General features: G+C 50.6%; 1 protein-coding gene across 8 annotated transcripts in view; it reads left to right on the forward strand.

Annotated features, from left to right (window-relative positions):
* Nucleotides 1-15,498, forward strand: part of HIPK2 (homeodomain interacting protein kinase 2) — a 221,726-nt gene that overhangs the window by 194,303 nt on the left and 11,925 nt on the right. For 6 of the 8 annotated variants that reach the window (XM_033193363.1, XM_033193360.1, XM_033193362.1 and 3 more), the window contains exons 13-14: nucleotides 5,005-5,252; nucleotides 13,775-13,935. In XM_033193363.1, the coding sequence (XP_033049254.1) occupies nucleotides 5,005-5,252; nucleotides 13,775-13,935 (409 nt within the window). Of the gene's footprint in view, nucleotides 1-5,004; nucleotides 5,253-13,774; nucleotides 13,936-14,245; nucleotides 14,349-15,498 lie in introns of all 8 variants that reach the window. The other 2 variants (XM_033193358.1, XM_033193357.1) reach the window with 1 other exon arrangement.

The following is a 15,498-nucleotide window of genomic DNA, read 5'->3' on the forward strand; positions in this document are numbered from 1 at the left end:
CAGAAGACAACTGCAGGTTTCACTGCCCTTGTCTTGTTAAGGCAGCTCTCCTTCCCTCCTGCTCCCTCCTTGTCCTCAGCTTCCCGCGTCTCCCTGCTCTCAGATCCCTCCTCCCTACCTCCTAGCTCAGAGACCTCCTGGTGTCCCACTTCCTAATTTTTTTTTTTTTTTTTACTTAATTTATATTTATAAAATATGTTGAGATACTGTTTTTTGTGGTTATTGGTAGACAGCAATCTTTTTTTTCTTTTTAAGATGGATTCTGGCTCTGTCACCCAGGCTGGAGTATAGTGGTGCGATCTCATCTCACTACAACCTCAGCTCCCAGGTTCAAGCAATCTCCCACCTCAGCCTCCCAAGAAGCTAGGATTACAGGCATGTGCCACCACACCCAGGATTTTTTTTTTTTTTTGCGGGGGCGGGGCGTGGTGGGCAGAGTCTCACTGTCGCCCAGGCTGGAGTGTGGTGGTGCGATCTCCGCTCACTGCAACCTCCACCTCCCGTGTTCAAGCGATTCTCCTGTCTCAGCCTCTCTAGTAGCTGGGATTACAGGTGCACACTGCCACGCCTGGCTAATTTTTGTATTTTTAGTAGAGACAGGATTTTGCCGCGTTGGCCAGGCTGGTCTCCAACTCCTGACCTCAAGTGATCCGCCCACCTTGGCCTCCCAAAGTTCTGGGATTACAGGTGTGAGCCACCATGCCCAGCGGATTTTTTATTTTTAGTAGAGACAAAGTTTCACCATGTTGGCCAGGCTGGTCTCAAACTCCTGACCTCAAATGATCCGCCTGCCTTGACCTCCCAAAGTGCTAATTACAGATGTCAGACACCGTACCTAATTATTTTTATTTATTTTTAATTTTTTTTTTTTTTAAGAGTGTGGGTCTCTTTGTCACCCACACTGGAGTGCAGTGACATGACCACAGCTCACTGCAGCCTCAAACTCCAGGGCTCAAGCCATCTTCCTGCCTCAGCCTCCTGAGCAGCTAGGACTTATAGGCGCACACCACCATGCCTAGCTAATGTTTTTATTTTTGTAGAGATGGGATCTCACTGTGTTGCCCAGGCAGGTCTCATATTTCTGGCTTCAAGCAGTCCTGCCACCTTGGCCTCCCAAAGTGCTGGGATTACAGGGCTGAGCTACCACACCTAGCTCCCACTTTGTAATTCTTGTACTGGATGTCAGTGCCCTCCCACTCTCTAGGTGTCTCCACTGAGCCCTGATGTACAGCTGCAAAGTGCCCAAGACTCTCAATCTCTTTTGCTTTTTTTTTTTTTTTTGTGAGACGGAGTCTTGCTCTGTTGCCCAGGCTGGAGTACAATGGCACAATCTTTTTTTTTTTTTTTTTTGAGGCGGAGTCTCGCTCTGTCGCCCAGACTGGAGTGCAGTGGCGCAATCTCGGCTCACTGCAAGCTCCACCTCCCGGGTTCACGCCATTCTCCTGCCTCAGCCTCCCAAGTAGCTGGGACTACAGGTGCCCGCCACCTCGCCCGGCTAGTTTTTTGTATTTTTAGTAGAGACGGGGTTTCACCATGTTAGCCAGGATGGTCTCGATCTCCTGACCTCGTGATCCGCCCGTCTCGGCCTCCCAAAGTGCTGGGATTACAGGCTTGAGCCACCGCGCCCAGCCAATGGCACAATCTTGACTCACTGCAACCTCTGCCTCCTGGGTTCAAGTGATTCTCCTGCCTCAGCCTCTGAGTAGCTGGGATTACAGGCACCTGCCACCATGTCCAGCTAATTTTGGTATTTTTAGTAGAGACGGAGTTTCACCATGTTGGTTGGGCTGATCTCGAACTTGTCATCTCAGGGGATCCACCCACCTCAGCCTCCCAAAGTGCTGGGATTACAGGCATGAGCCACCTCACCCGGCCTGGACTTTGTTATTGATGGAGATATAATTCATGTACCATCCTGTACAGTTGAATGTGCACCATTCAGTGGTTTCAGTCTATTAATTTTTAATTGTAAAATATATATAACAAATTTGACATTTCAACCATTTTTAAGTGTAAATTCAGTGACATTAATTATACTCATAATGCTGTATAGTCATCACCATTATCTATTTTCAGAACTTTCCCATTGCCCCAACCAAAAACTATACCATTAATCAGTAATTTCCCACTCTCCTCTCCCCTAGCCCCCAACCTCTGGTAACCTCTAATGTATTTTCTGTCTGTATGAATTTGCCTATTCTAGGTATTTCATATATGTAGACTCAAACAATTTGTCCTTTTGTGTCTGGTTTATTTCATTTAATGTTTTCAAGATTCATCCATATTGCAGCATCTATCCGAACTTTTTTTTTCTTTTTTTTTTTTTTTTTTGGAGACAGGGTCTCACTCTGTCACCCAGGCTGGAGTGCAGTGGTGTGATCGCAGCTCACTGCAGCCTCAAACTCCTGGGCTCCCACCTCAGCCTCCCAAACAGCTGCAACTACAGGCACACACCACCATACCTTGCTCATTTTTTTAATTGTTTGTAGAGGTGGGTTCTTACTGTGTTGCCCAGGCTGGTCTTGAACTCCTGGCCTCAAGCAGTCCTCCCACCTCAGCCTCCCAAAGCACTGAGATTACAGGCATGATCCACCCCTCCCAGCGTTCATTCATTTTTATGACTGAATAGTATTCCACTGTATGGATACACCACATTTTCTATCCATTCACCAGTCGATGGACATTTGGGTCGTTTCCACCTCTTGGTATTTTTAATAGTGCTGCAGTGAACATTGGCTTACCTGTATCTGAGTACCTGTTTCCAATCCTTTAAGTACGTACTTAGGAATGGAATTGCTGTATAGTAACTCTGTGTTTAGCTTTTTGAGGAACAAGCATATGGACATTTCACATTTAAACTGTCATAACTGGGAGGTGTGGGTCTGTATTAATTAAAATGTATCTACTTTAAGTTAACATGAAGAGCCATAAATATATGCAACCAATTCATTCCTCACCTTCTTTTGAGTTCTTAACAATTATCATCTGTACGATTCATCTGACAGTTAATCACGGAGGCTTTGTGACATCCATTATTCTCTCTAACTGGTTATTTTAAAGCTTTTACTATTTAACTTGTCATGTTTTTATACAGTCCTCCACTGAGATTTTGATCTCCTCGAGGGCAGAGACACATATTTCTTTGTATAGCTATTCCCTGTAGTACCCCGCATAGATCTCCAAGATATCATGAGTTTTAATTTTCTTTCATTTCAATCTTCTGGTTTAGTCATAGACTAGAAAAAAGGAAACTTTTCCAGCAAGTCCTCACCCTGATAGAATTCTCTTTGCCTAGATAAGTTTTTTGCAAACCTGTTTTCACATGGTAAATAAGGTAACACAACTTGTAAGAAGAAGAATCATAGCAGCCATTATGGAATACTTATCATGTGTTGTGTATCGTTTAAAGCACATGTGCTTTCTCACTTAGTTCTCAAAACAAGCCTATGATATAGGTCGAATTGTTACCTACCTTTTACTGATGAGGCTGCTGAATCACTGAGAGGTTAAATAGCTGCCCACCGCCCTGTCACCAGCACATGTTGAAGTTAGATAGCTGACTGCAAGTTTCATGTTCTCACCCACAAACACGGTTAGGCACCCTGAACCAGGGAGGACAGTGTCCAGCCACTGGAAGAATTATCCAATCTAGATGTCAGGAGCGCTGAGCGTTGGGGAGCAGGGCCAGCGCCTCCTGGGGACTGCACCTCACAGCTCCCCCAGCCTTCCATAGCTCAGCAGCAGGGCTCTGTTCTTCTGTCCCTCCTGCCTGGCTGCTGTGGACTCTGGAACTTGCCCACTTCCCTGCTGCCCCTAGGGTGGTGGAGATCCATCATGGGAAGAGCCTGACCTCGCTGTGTGGCCTCAAGCAATATACCCAGAGGTGGCTGTGACTCTATGAGGCTCTATCAATACCAGCGGCTTCTCTCATCCAATTAGCTGGAAACTGACCAGCTTGCCTAGGCAATTTTCATTTCTTAAAAATAAATGATCAATATCTAAAAATAGATGCACACTCATTTTTAAAGCCTTATATAAGCACACACTAAACAATAAATTTCACATCCATCATACCAGCAGCCTCTCACTGAGTTTGAAAACAGACAGAAGTAAACATCTCTGAACAAACATGCTGGCCAAGAGCCATCCAAAGCCAGTGCCTCCCTATTGTATGAAGTTCCACATGTAAGATGAAGGCCAGGGCGTCAAGAGTGGCTTTCACACAGCATCAACGTGGCAGGGGCCTTCCCACCAGGCCCCAGTACAGTACCATCTCCCCTGATCCTTGGCCCAGGCAGTGGAAAAGCCACAGGTGGGCCTGGCTCCTGAAAAGGGGAATGCAGAGGTCCTAGTGGCCTGCACACAGCCCACAGAGCACACTCAAAGCAAGGAGGCGGAGGGTGTCATCTCCAGCTCTGCATTCTCCACGGCACGTCTGCACTGTGCTGTGTGGGTGTAGCCTCCTCAGAGCCTCACACTGCATCCCATTCCTTGGACATTCTGTTCCCTCCTGCATAAGCTTTGCCAGGCCACAGGCACCAAACCTAAACTTATGACATTCTTCTCCCAGCAAGGTTTACTCCTAAGCCAGGTCCCCAGGTTGCTGGGTTCTTGCTGGTTTTCTCCTTGCTCAGATGTTCCGTTCTGGTGGGCCCACGGGGGTTGTACACAGCTCTGGGCTGCAGGTGCCTCCCCTGCAGCTCTGCTGAGCTCTGCTGCACAGGAAGAGCCCAGGCCAGCCCGGAAGCATCGCACTCCCTAGTTTCCAGAAGCACCTGTGGGTCCAGCACCAGCCCCGTCTCCATGTCTTCACATGTCCCCCTGCTGCCGGCTACACAGGGGACATTTGCATGCCAGCCTCCCCAGCGGGGTTAGGGTGAGCAAAAGCCCTGTTCCTGCCCTCTCCCCTCTGCCTCCCTCCCCTGCCCCAGGGCATGAAATGCTAGTTGGGTGTCTCACCTCATGACCTTCTCCCACCTCTGACTTCTCCCTTTGCATTTTCAGCACTGTCTCCAAGCAGAGAAAAAACGTCATCAGCTGTGTCACGGTCCACGACTCCCCCTACTCCGACTCCTCCAGCAACACCAGCCCCTACTCCGTGCAGCAGCGCACCGGGCACAACAATGCCAACGCCTTTGACACCAAGGGGAGCCTGGAGAATCACTGCACGGGGAACCCCCGAACCATCATCGTGCCACCCCTGAAAACCCAGGCCAGCGAAGTATTGGTGGAGTGTGATAGCCTGGTGCCAGGTAATTTGGGGCCAGGACAGGACAGGAACATCTCCCTGGAGAGCGGTTTTCCTGTTTTTCTGCTGCTAGAAATGTTGCTGTATGGGAGCTAGTACAATAGAAAGTGTCCAGCCAGTGACTGCAGGCGATCCTTACCGAGGATTTTACTGAAGTAGCCAGGGGAGGCTTCTGCTTAACAGCACATTGTATAAGCAGTGTTTTCCTTCTTTAATTCTGTAATCAATACCTCTCTGCCTTTACAATGGCTCTGCTTCCAACTAGGTTGATTAATAGAAAATAAAAGCCTCCTGGTTCTTTATGCCCGAGCCTGGAAGAATACCTGGTCTGGGGAGTTTCTGGCTGACATCTAGCACTGCTCCCTTCCAGGAAGCCCTGGTGGTCAGGTGGGCTTCTTGTGTAGGAAGAACCTCCTCCGAGTCTTGCTAGGGAAGGGTGAAATCGGCCCCTCCCAGCCCCTCCTTGGAATCAGCTGCCGGGCAGCAAGACCAAGCCGTGCGTGTTTCTCTGCTCACGCGCTGCTCTCTTCAGAGGACTCCTCCTGTTCCGCAAAGGCTTGTCCTGAAAATTGGGCCCTGGAATAAAGGCTGAGAACATAACCTTCTGAATAAACTCAGCGGCTCACCGTAGATTTTGTAGCATCTATTTAGCATTTCCCTTGCTCATGCTCACAGTGGAATAATGTGGGGACTAAACCAGAAGAAATCTGCGCATCCCGCTAATTCCGCCACGAACCGCACCCAAGCCAGCCTGCACCTGCATGATGGCGCAATGGAAAAGGGAAGGAAAGGGAACGCCAAGAAGCTTTTGTCTAGATGTGAGCAGCTGTTACTTCTCAGGAGGACCTCACGTCTGACACCTGAGGTCGCTACAGGAACTGGGAACTCTTCCTGGGTGGTGACCGTAAGGCCCAGTGGGTGCAGGCCCCATTCAGGGGCTGCTACTGCGGGTGAAGAGTGGAGGCAGGATGGGGTCATTAGGACTTTTCCAGCCCAGTGCCTCAGGCCAGCCTGCACGGTGAGGGTCAGCGCCCTGGGACGCTCTCCCAAGAGCTCATGGCATTGCCTGGGATGGGGCCCCTTTTGCTGAGAGGCTCTGCCTGAAGGGGAGATGGTGACAGCTGCAGGCTCATGCTCCCTGCCGTCCACTTCCCAACCCAAGGCAGCATCACCCTTTCCGACATTTGTATCGGAAGTTCTTTTTCCCTGACTTTGGAGTTACCCCAGCTACCTTTCCTCTGAAGAAATGCTTGTGAAACGCGGCTTCTCAGCACCCTGCTAAAACATCTCCGTTTTCAAGTCCTGGTCTGTCCCCAACAGTACCATCGTGACAATGCAGCCTCCAAGCAGCTTTGACGTCAGAGCCAGCGTTCCTGTGGGCCTGGGGGCAGGGGATCGTGGTGCCCACGGTGTCCTGGCTGCTCCACAAGAAAGACACACAAGCAGCACACAGCTCACACTGTGCTCTCTCGGAAGGAGACCTTACCTTTGGGAAAAATGGAGCCACAGCAGTGCCACATGACAGGGCGAGCATTCTGGTTGACAGGGGCCAGAGTGTACTTACTGCTAGGGTCTGGTGACCTGGGGACAGAGAACCAGGCTGGAGCCCTCCCAAAATTAGGCACCTCTCTGAGGAAAAGAAAATGAAGCTGTCCCTTCCACAGGGCTACAAGGACATCTCTCTCCAAAAACCATCTTTTTCCACCCAGGCAAATATTTTGGTGGAAACCCTGCCAGGAAGCAACATTCTCTAGCAGTAACCAAAGGCCCTGGGAGGCACCCGAAGTCATTCACACCAGGAGCCAGGATTCCTTAGAGAGAGCTGCACGCTTTTCAGCTCAGCTATCCTTTAAATATTGTTTAAAGCTGTATGCAGCACACATTTTTAAGTTTAAAGATTTGCAAAGGATAGCATTTGTCTTGTATCATTTAAGTTCCTTAAATACATGTTTGTGCAAACCTCGAAGCTGCAGACTGAACTCATTCCATATGCGGGAGTGCTGCCTGTGCCCTCGCGAGCAGGGGCATTCCTCGTGTGGTGCCTGCCCTTCCCCAGCCAGTGGCGTTCAATACTCATACACACCTTTAGCTGCAGAACCATCCTAGGCTTGGAAAAGTCAGGAAAGCAGCCTTCCTCAGCTCCCTGGGGTCCAGTGATGCACACAGGCCAAGGTAGAGTCAGTAGCAGCTACCCCAGCTGCAGCGCCCAGAGCATGGGAGAGTTCAGGGCTCCCTCAGCCCTCTTAGGCCAGGATATGCGCTGCTGTTTCTCCGCCATACTCAGCCCCTCCTGTGGCTCTCAGCCTTTCAGTCCTTCTCAGGTTGGGGTTAGGAAGTTTCTTTTGGAAGCAACAGAGTGAACTCTACACTGGCTTAAGACAAACAACTTACTGGAAGGATGCAGGGCTAAGGGGAAGTTCAACAACTAAATCCCAGGCAGGGCAGGAGCCAGAATCCCTGGGACCTGAGCCCTGGGGGCCAGATGCCTGCTCTCTGAAGCTGCCTTCACCCAACTCACAGCCAGCAGCTCCCAGGCTCCCAGTGTCCCATTTCCAGGAGACCAGAATTGATTGTCCCAGCTTGGAGAGACACCTGTTTTTTTGTTTTTTGTTTTTCGGAGAGGAGTCTCGCTCTGTCGCCCAGGCTGGAGTCCAATGGCACGATCTCAGCTCACTGCAACCTCCGCCTCCCGGCTTCAAGCAATTCTGCTGTCTCAGCCTCCCGAATAGCTGGGACTACAGGCATGCACCACCACACCTGGCTAACTTTTTGTATTTTAGTAGAGATGGGGTTTCACCGTGTTAGCCAGGCTGGTCTCAAACTCCTGAGCTCAGGCAATCCACCCGCCTTGGCCTCCCAAAGTGCTGGGATTACAGGCGTGAGCCACTATGCCTGGCCAAGACACCTATTTTTTGAGCCTCAGCTTTAACCAGGAGACACAGTTCAATAATGACACCAACAGTAGCTAAAAACTTAAATGCCAGATACTCAATACCTAAGCCCTTAGATGCCAGATACTAAGCGTTCTACACCTGTTAACTTGTTCAATCCTCATCACTGCCCTACCTGGAGCTGCCATGATTTTCCCAGTTTTCCAGGTTAAAAATGGAGGCACAGAGGGGATGACCAGCCTTCCCAGAGCCATGTGGCTGGGCCTCCCGGAGGTCTGGCCCTAGAGCTTATCTGTGCTGTAAGCAACCCGCCCCGCAACTCACCTAGTGCAGACAAGGCCGCTGTAGCCGTTCTCAGGACAGGGGATCATGGAGAGTAGCTGGACAAGGCATGACTGGAAAACTCTATAGAATGTTTCCTCACTGTTCCAAAGTGCACATTAGGAGGTTGACCTTCAGCATTAGCCCATTGTCGCTTTGTCCGTCACCACAGGAGGAGTTACTGTTATACTTTAATCTCTTGGTCCCCTTCAGGACGTCCTCCCTTACTCGGGGCTCTCGTCCTCTGAGAGCTTGGCAAGCTCTGACCCAACCCCCATCTCCTGTCCCCATGCTGACGGTAGCATCAGGGTTGCATCACGCCCATTTCAGCTAACATTCCCTGACCCCTTCGCTGATGCCTCGAGCTCAGTGTTTCTCCCTCAAATCTCATTACCACAAAATGCCCAGGAAGTTGGGATAGAAGTAGGTGACATGCGCAGCAGAGCCCAGCAACCCGCTGCAGAGCAGGAGTGGGACTTCCCCCAACAAAGTAGCAGTGTGGCTGCGGAAGGTGAGAAGCAGGCTCTGCAGAGCCAGTGTTTGCAGCTCTCTATTTTTTTTTTCTACATTGAGTCCACAAAAATCCCTCCATCCGCCAGGTTTTGGGGGACATTGGAGTCTAACGGGTTTGGCTTGGGCACAGTGTTGGGTCGCAAGGCCCTGATTCCCAAATGCAGGTCTGTTCAGCCAGGGCCAGGTGGCTCTGGAGTCCTGGGAAGCTTGCTAAGAATACCAATTGCGGATTTCCCACACCTACCCAAGGAATTCTGATTCAGTAGATGGGGTGGGAGGGGCCCCGGGCACTAATGCACGGTTGGATTTGCGGCCTCTGAGTTGCACCCACTGCGCCTGTCCCCACTGAGGCAGCTCACCCTTCACTCAGAGCAGGGGGCTCTGTGGGTTTTGGGGTCAGGAAGGCCCCCTTCCACCTGCAGTGTGCACCAGAATCTCCTGTCCCCAGGTTTCCGGTTTTCCTTTGACCTTCTTGAGAGGCTGAGACCTCTAGAGGCACATTTCTCTCTTAATCAACAATTAATCAGCATTCTCTCCTGCTGGGCTTCAGCCTCAGGCATCTCCTCTTTGACTTTGATTTCATCGCCCTGGGATTTGTAATAGAATTGATCCAACCGAATTCAATCAAGGGCCTGGTCGTTTCCATGCGTGGCTCATTAATATTTAGCACTCTCTGCCCCAAGAATGACCAGATTCTCTCCTTTTACACTAACCACCCACAGGATACTTCACTGAGATGGTATGAGCCTTCCGGTTCACCTAAGATGCTCAGACCCCAAAATGAATGCTCCGAATTCTTGCGTCTGAACATGGGGTGTAGACCTGTCTTTGGACATCTTACAATATGTTCTTGCTGCCTCTCCCTTAATATGAAACATTCTACCTGATTCATCCTTTGAACACCCCTACTTTGGGCAGCTTCCTCAAATATGAACAGCTTTAGAGTTGGGGCTCTGTGGAACGACAGTGCTGCATTTTGGCGGCTGACCGGATTCCCTGGCCAAAGCTCTTTCCCATACTCAGTTATTTCATCTTTCCTCTCCTAGGGCTTCCTTACACTTTTCAGTGTCACCAGGCAGTAATCCTAAAGTACAGCAAGGTTTCCAGAAAATATAAATCACAGAAATATAGCTGTCCTCAGCTCAGCATGGTGGCTCACGCCTGTAATCGGAGCACTTTGGGAGCCCAAGATGGGCAGATCACCTGAGGTCAGGAGTTCGAGATCAGCCTGGCCAACATGGCAAAACCCCATCTCTACTAAAAAATACAAAAATTAGCCAGGTTTGGTGGCACGCACCTGTAATCCCAGCTACTCGGAAGCCTGAGGCTGGAGGATCGCTTGAACCCAAGAGGCGGAGGTTGCAATGAGCCGAGATTGCGCCACTGCACTCCAACCTGAGCAACAGAGCGAGACTCCATCTCAAAATAAAAAAAGGGATTTAGCTGTCCTCCATGGAAAGTCAAGGTAATAAAAATATTTCAAGCACATTCCAGAAACTTAATGAAGAAAAATAACTGAGTACAAGATCCAACACATAAAGTGCTCAGATCAACAAAGGACAGTGGCAAGGAGGTCACTCATTACCTTTCTGTCTTAAAATGTGCTCGCTTTTTCCTGGGGAAAGCCTTCCTCAGTCTGGTTCTTAGACTAAAAATCAGTACCATGGCTGGGCACGGTGGCTCATGCCTGTAATCCCAACACTTTGGGAGACCGAGGCAGGCAAATCACTTGAGGTCAGGAGTTCACAACCAGCCTGGCTAACATGGTCAAACTCTGTCTCTACTAAAAATGCAAAAATTAGCAGCTGGGCGCAGTGGCTCATGCCTATAATCCCAGCAGTTTGGGAGGCCGAGGCAGGCGGATCACAAGGTCAGGAGTTCGAGACCAGCCTGGCCAATATGGTAAAACCCCATCTCTACTAAAAATACAAAAATTAGCTGGGCGTGGCAGTGGGTGCCTGTAGTCCCAGCTACTTGGGAGGCTGAGGCAGGAGAATTGCTTGAACCCGGGAGGCAGAGGCTGCAGTGAGCTGAGATCATGCCACTGTACTCCAGCCTGGGCGACAGAGCGAGACTGTCTCAAAAAAAAAAAAAAAAAAAAAAAACAATTAGCTGGGCGTGGTGGTGCATGCCTGTAATCCCAGCTACTCGGGAGGTTGAGGCGCGAGAATCACTTAAACCTGGGAGGCAGAGGTTGCAGTGAGCCAGGATCACACCACTGTACTCCAGCCTGGGAGACAGAGCAAGACTCGATCTCAAAAAAAGAATCAGTGTTGTCTCTGTGCACGTCTCACCTCAGCAGGACTGGTTGCCCAAGGAGGCGGGACAGCCCCCGGCCCCAGCACCAGGCTCTTGTTCATTCCCTGGTCTGCCCTCCCCTTCTTGGTGGGGGACCATCTGCCTGTCTTTCCACCTGGAAGATGTTTTCTTTTCCATTAACTCTACTGTTCTTTAGCTTTTAAGGAACAGAAGCAATGCTTGTTGTAACTATGGTTTCTAACGATACAAAACAAACCACACAGTCTTCAGGCTGCTTTGTCGTAGCCTTCACTTACTAAAGCCGTCTTTTTCTGCTCCCATCGGCATTGAAGTTAGAGAAAGGTGTCTGGAATTTTCTCCCTGCCACACTTTCCTAGGCTATTATGCAGGTTTGCTCCTAAAGAAGCCCAATGTCCGCCAGGCACAGTGGCTCATGCCTGTAATCCCAGCACTTTGGGAGGCCAAGGGCAGGTGGATCACCTGAGGTCAGGAGTTTGAGACTAGCCTGGCCAATGTGGTGAAACCCCATCTCTACTAAAAATACAAAAAATTAGCCAGGCGTGGTGCCGGGTGCCTGTAATCCCAGCTACTCGGGAGGCTGAGGCAGGAAAATCGCTGGAACCTGGGAGGCAGAGGTTGCAGTGAGCCGGGATCGCACCATTGCACTCCAGCCTAGGCAACAAGACTGAAACTCCATCTCAAAAAAAAAAAAAAAAAAAAGCCAGTATCTTCTCACCAGTCTGGGTCTGTTTGTTGCTTTTGCCATTACAAAAGTGCTTGCATTTAATGAAGGGCTATGGCTGTGCATCTGGGTGCATTTGATTTGAAATTTCACTTCGGTCTGTATTAATACTGCACTGTGTTAGGCGGCCCCCTTCTGGAGGAGAGCTGAGGTAGTAAAGCATCTCTTCAGCTTTTATCAAGGGGCGATGGTCCTGCCTGCAGAGCTCCACCACCCAAGGTGGGGAGATGACCCCCACTCAGCAGCAGAACTCTCGCCCTGTGGGGCTCTTGCCCCTGCTGGGCTGGACACTCATGCCCTGTCCTGCCCTGTCCTGTTCTGGTGGCCTCCCTGGACTTGGGCTGTCCCTGCCTGTCAGCATCTTCACCTGGTTTATCCTCTGGCCTCGCCACCTCATCTGTGTGATCTGTGATGCCTCCTCCTCATTCACACTTTCAGCATTCTCCCTGCCACCCCCGTCCCTGGTGGTACACAGTCACTGTCCTTAGCACACAGCAGGAGCTCAGAAAATACTTGTTGGATGAGTTAAAACCACTGGGCTCTGAAGAGGCTCCTGTGGCTCTCTGGCTGGGTAACATGGAAGCCATCCAGCTCAGGGTTCAACCTGCCTCTCTCAGAGCCCCTGACTACTCAGAGCGTGGTCCACTGCCCAGCAGCACTGGCACTCCCTGGGAGCTTGTCAGAAATGCAGATGCTCAGGCCTCCCAGAGCTGCTGGCCAGAGTCTGCACTGAACAAGATGCAGGAATTACATTTGGGAAGTGTTGATGGAGCCACCTGCTGACCATGAGGTCACCTCTGGTGGGTCACAGTGTTTCTTCCACTCTTCAGCCCCCTTGGCAATAACATGGAAGCCATTTTGTGCTTGGCTGTGTTTGGCTCACAGGGCCACTCCTGGATGACTTAGTCTCATCCTGCCTAGAGGCAGGTAACTAGACCAGGTGACTCTTAGGGTTATTTTAGCTTCTAGTAGTTCATTATGTCCCACCACAGACACTGTCTCCTCTGATACCCACAGTCACCCACGGTGGGGACCAAGCAGGGATCCTGTCTTAGTCTATTTTGTATTGCTGTAACACAGTACCTGAGACTGAGTAATTTATAATCAATAGAAGTTTATTTGGCTCACAGTTCTGAAGGCTAGAAGTACAAGAACAGGGTGCCAGCATCTGGCAAGGACCTTTGTGCTGCATCTTCCCAGCACAGAAGGCAGAAGGGCAAGAGAGCATGAGGGTGAGGGGGCCAGACTTGTTTTCATCAAAAAAGCCAATCTCTCAATAGCTAACCCACTCCCGAGATAACAACATTAATGCACTGATAGGTCATACACTCGTGAGGGCTCTGCCCTCAGAAGCTGACATCCCTTACTGGCCCCACCTTAAACACTTGCATTGGGGACTAAGTTTCTAACACAAGAACTTCAGGGAACACATTCAAATTATAGCAGATCTCTCCCACCCATTTTCCAGAGGCTGGAAGTCACACCTGCCAGAGGAGCAGCACTGGGCCTGGCCTTAGGCTGCCGGCCCACCTTGCCTCTCCTGATTCTTTTCTGCTTTCCCTTCTTCATCCCCTCCTACAGCCCCGTCCACCCTCCCAGCCAAGCGAGTGAGCCAGAGCCCCACTGCATCCAGAGTCAAAGCAAAGTCCTAGTGGGTCCAGAGGAGATGAGGCTGATTTGTGATTGCCCAGCTTCAGGCACATGTTTCTTCCTGGAATACCACTTTTCCCTGGTGGGGTAGCATCTTCTGGGCAGCCGGGACCCTGCTACCCATCTGACCTCTTTCTCCTCCTGCCACAGTCAACACCAGTCACCACTCGTCCTCCTACAAGTCCAAGTCCTCCAGCAACGTGACCTCCACCAGCGGTCACTCTTCAGGGAGCTCATCTGGAGCCATCACCTACCGGCAGCAGCGGCCAGGCCCCCACTTCCAGCAGCAGCAGCCGCTCAATCTCAGCCAGGTAAGCCCCACGGCTGGCGCCCCAGGCCAGGCAGAGCCCCATCCCCTCATCCTTCCGCTTCAGAGAGGATCACTGTGGCGGCCCCTCACCCACCTCACAGGGCTGCAGTCCTGGCCACAGGTGGCAGCACATGCCCTTGGTGACCTCTGGTGGCTTCTTCCACCACAGGTCACCCTGGGGGAAGTTGATATCACCGGTGTACAGAGAGCTGGCCCAAAGCAAAGCAACTTGTCTAATGTTACAAAGCCCTTAGTGACATGGTGCTAGAGCTTAAAAATAGGATGGACCACATATTGCTGTTTCAACCCAGCAAAGGGTAGAGCACTGTGTCCTGCCCCTGTCGGCCTGGGACTCCAGGGACAGACCTGCATCCGACTCATTGCAGGGAGGGCCCACACAGCCTCCAAGTGAAGGTAAGAGTTGTCCCAGGACCTGGAGGAAGGGGGGTGGGTTGAGGTGAAATGTGAGTGACCCGAGTTTCTGCAGGCCTGTACAGGGCTGTGTCAAGGGCTCTTCATCAGGCCTGACTCACACGGTGGACTCAGGGCCCCTGTTTCTCTAGAAACAAGATGAGATAAATGGGGTGTTTGTGTTCAGAGCTTCTTATCCGAAGCGCTGCACCAGGTCATCAGTGGATCCTGTGTCTCTGTCATGTGACTTAGGTTCTCCAGGTAGGAGAGGGCTATTTTATTTGGACTGACAGAACTTCGAACAGCAGTGCTTCTGAGAGCCAACCCTTTTTTTTTTTTTTTTAAACAGGGTCTTTTTCTGTCACCCAGGCTCAAGTGCAGTAGCACAGTCATGGCTGTCACTGCAGCCTCTGCCTCCTGGACTCAAGTAATCCTCCCACCTTAGCCTCCCGAGTAGCTGAGACTACAGGCATGAGCCACCACACCTAGCTAATTTTCAAAATTTTTTGTAGAGATGTTGTGAGAGCCAACAATTTTGAGAACAAGATTTTACAGTGAGTAAGAAAGCAATTGCTGCTCAAAGAGTGTCCTGGCCGGGTGCGGTGGCTCACTACAGTAGTCCCAAGGCAGGGGGATCATTCTAGGCCAGGAGTTCAAGGCTACAGTGAGCTAGGTTCATGCCACTGCACTCCAACCCGGGGCATCCTGATAATGCCACGGCGTCTATGTGTCCTGGGAGAAATACTTTCTCCTGTAACTTTGCAGCTGGCTTTTCGTGTATCACCCCAGCCTGGTGAGTGGCAGGCCAAGTCGGGACTTTCTCAATCCAAGTGATTTTTTTTTTTTTTTTTTTTTTGAGACAGAGTCTCACTCTGTCACCCAGGCTGGAGTGCACTCGCGTGATCTCAGCTCACTGCAACGTCTACCTCCCAGGTTCAAGTGATTCTCGTGCCTCAGCCCACCGAGTAGCTGGGAATACAGGCAAGGCACATGCCACCATGCCCGGCTAATTTTTTTGTATTTTAATAGAGACGGGGTTTCGCCATATTGGCCAGGCTGGTCTCGAACTCCTGACCTCAGGTGATCCGCCCACCTCTGCATCCCAAAGTGCTGGGATTACAGGCATGAGCCACCACGCCAGGTCCCAGGTAAA

Source organism: Trachypithecus francoisi, unplaced genomic scaffold (assembly GCF_009764315.1).
Source record: "Trachypithecus francoisi isolate TF-2019V2 unplaced genomic scaffold, Tfra_2.0 Lachesis_group4, whole genome shotgun sequence".
Classification (NCBI taxonomy): Eukaryota; Metazoa; Chordata; class Mammalia; order Primates; family Cercopithecidae; genus Trachypithecus; species Trachypithecus francoisi.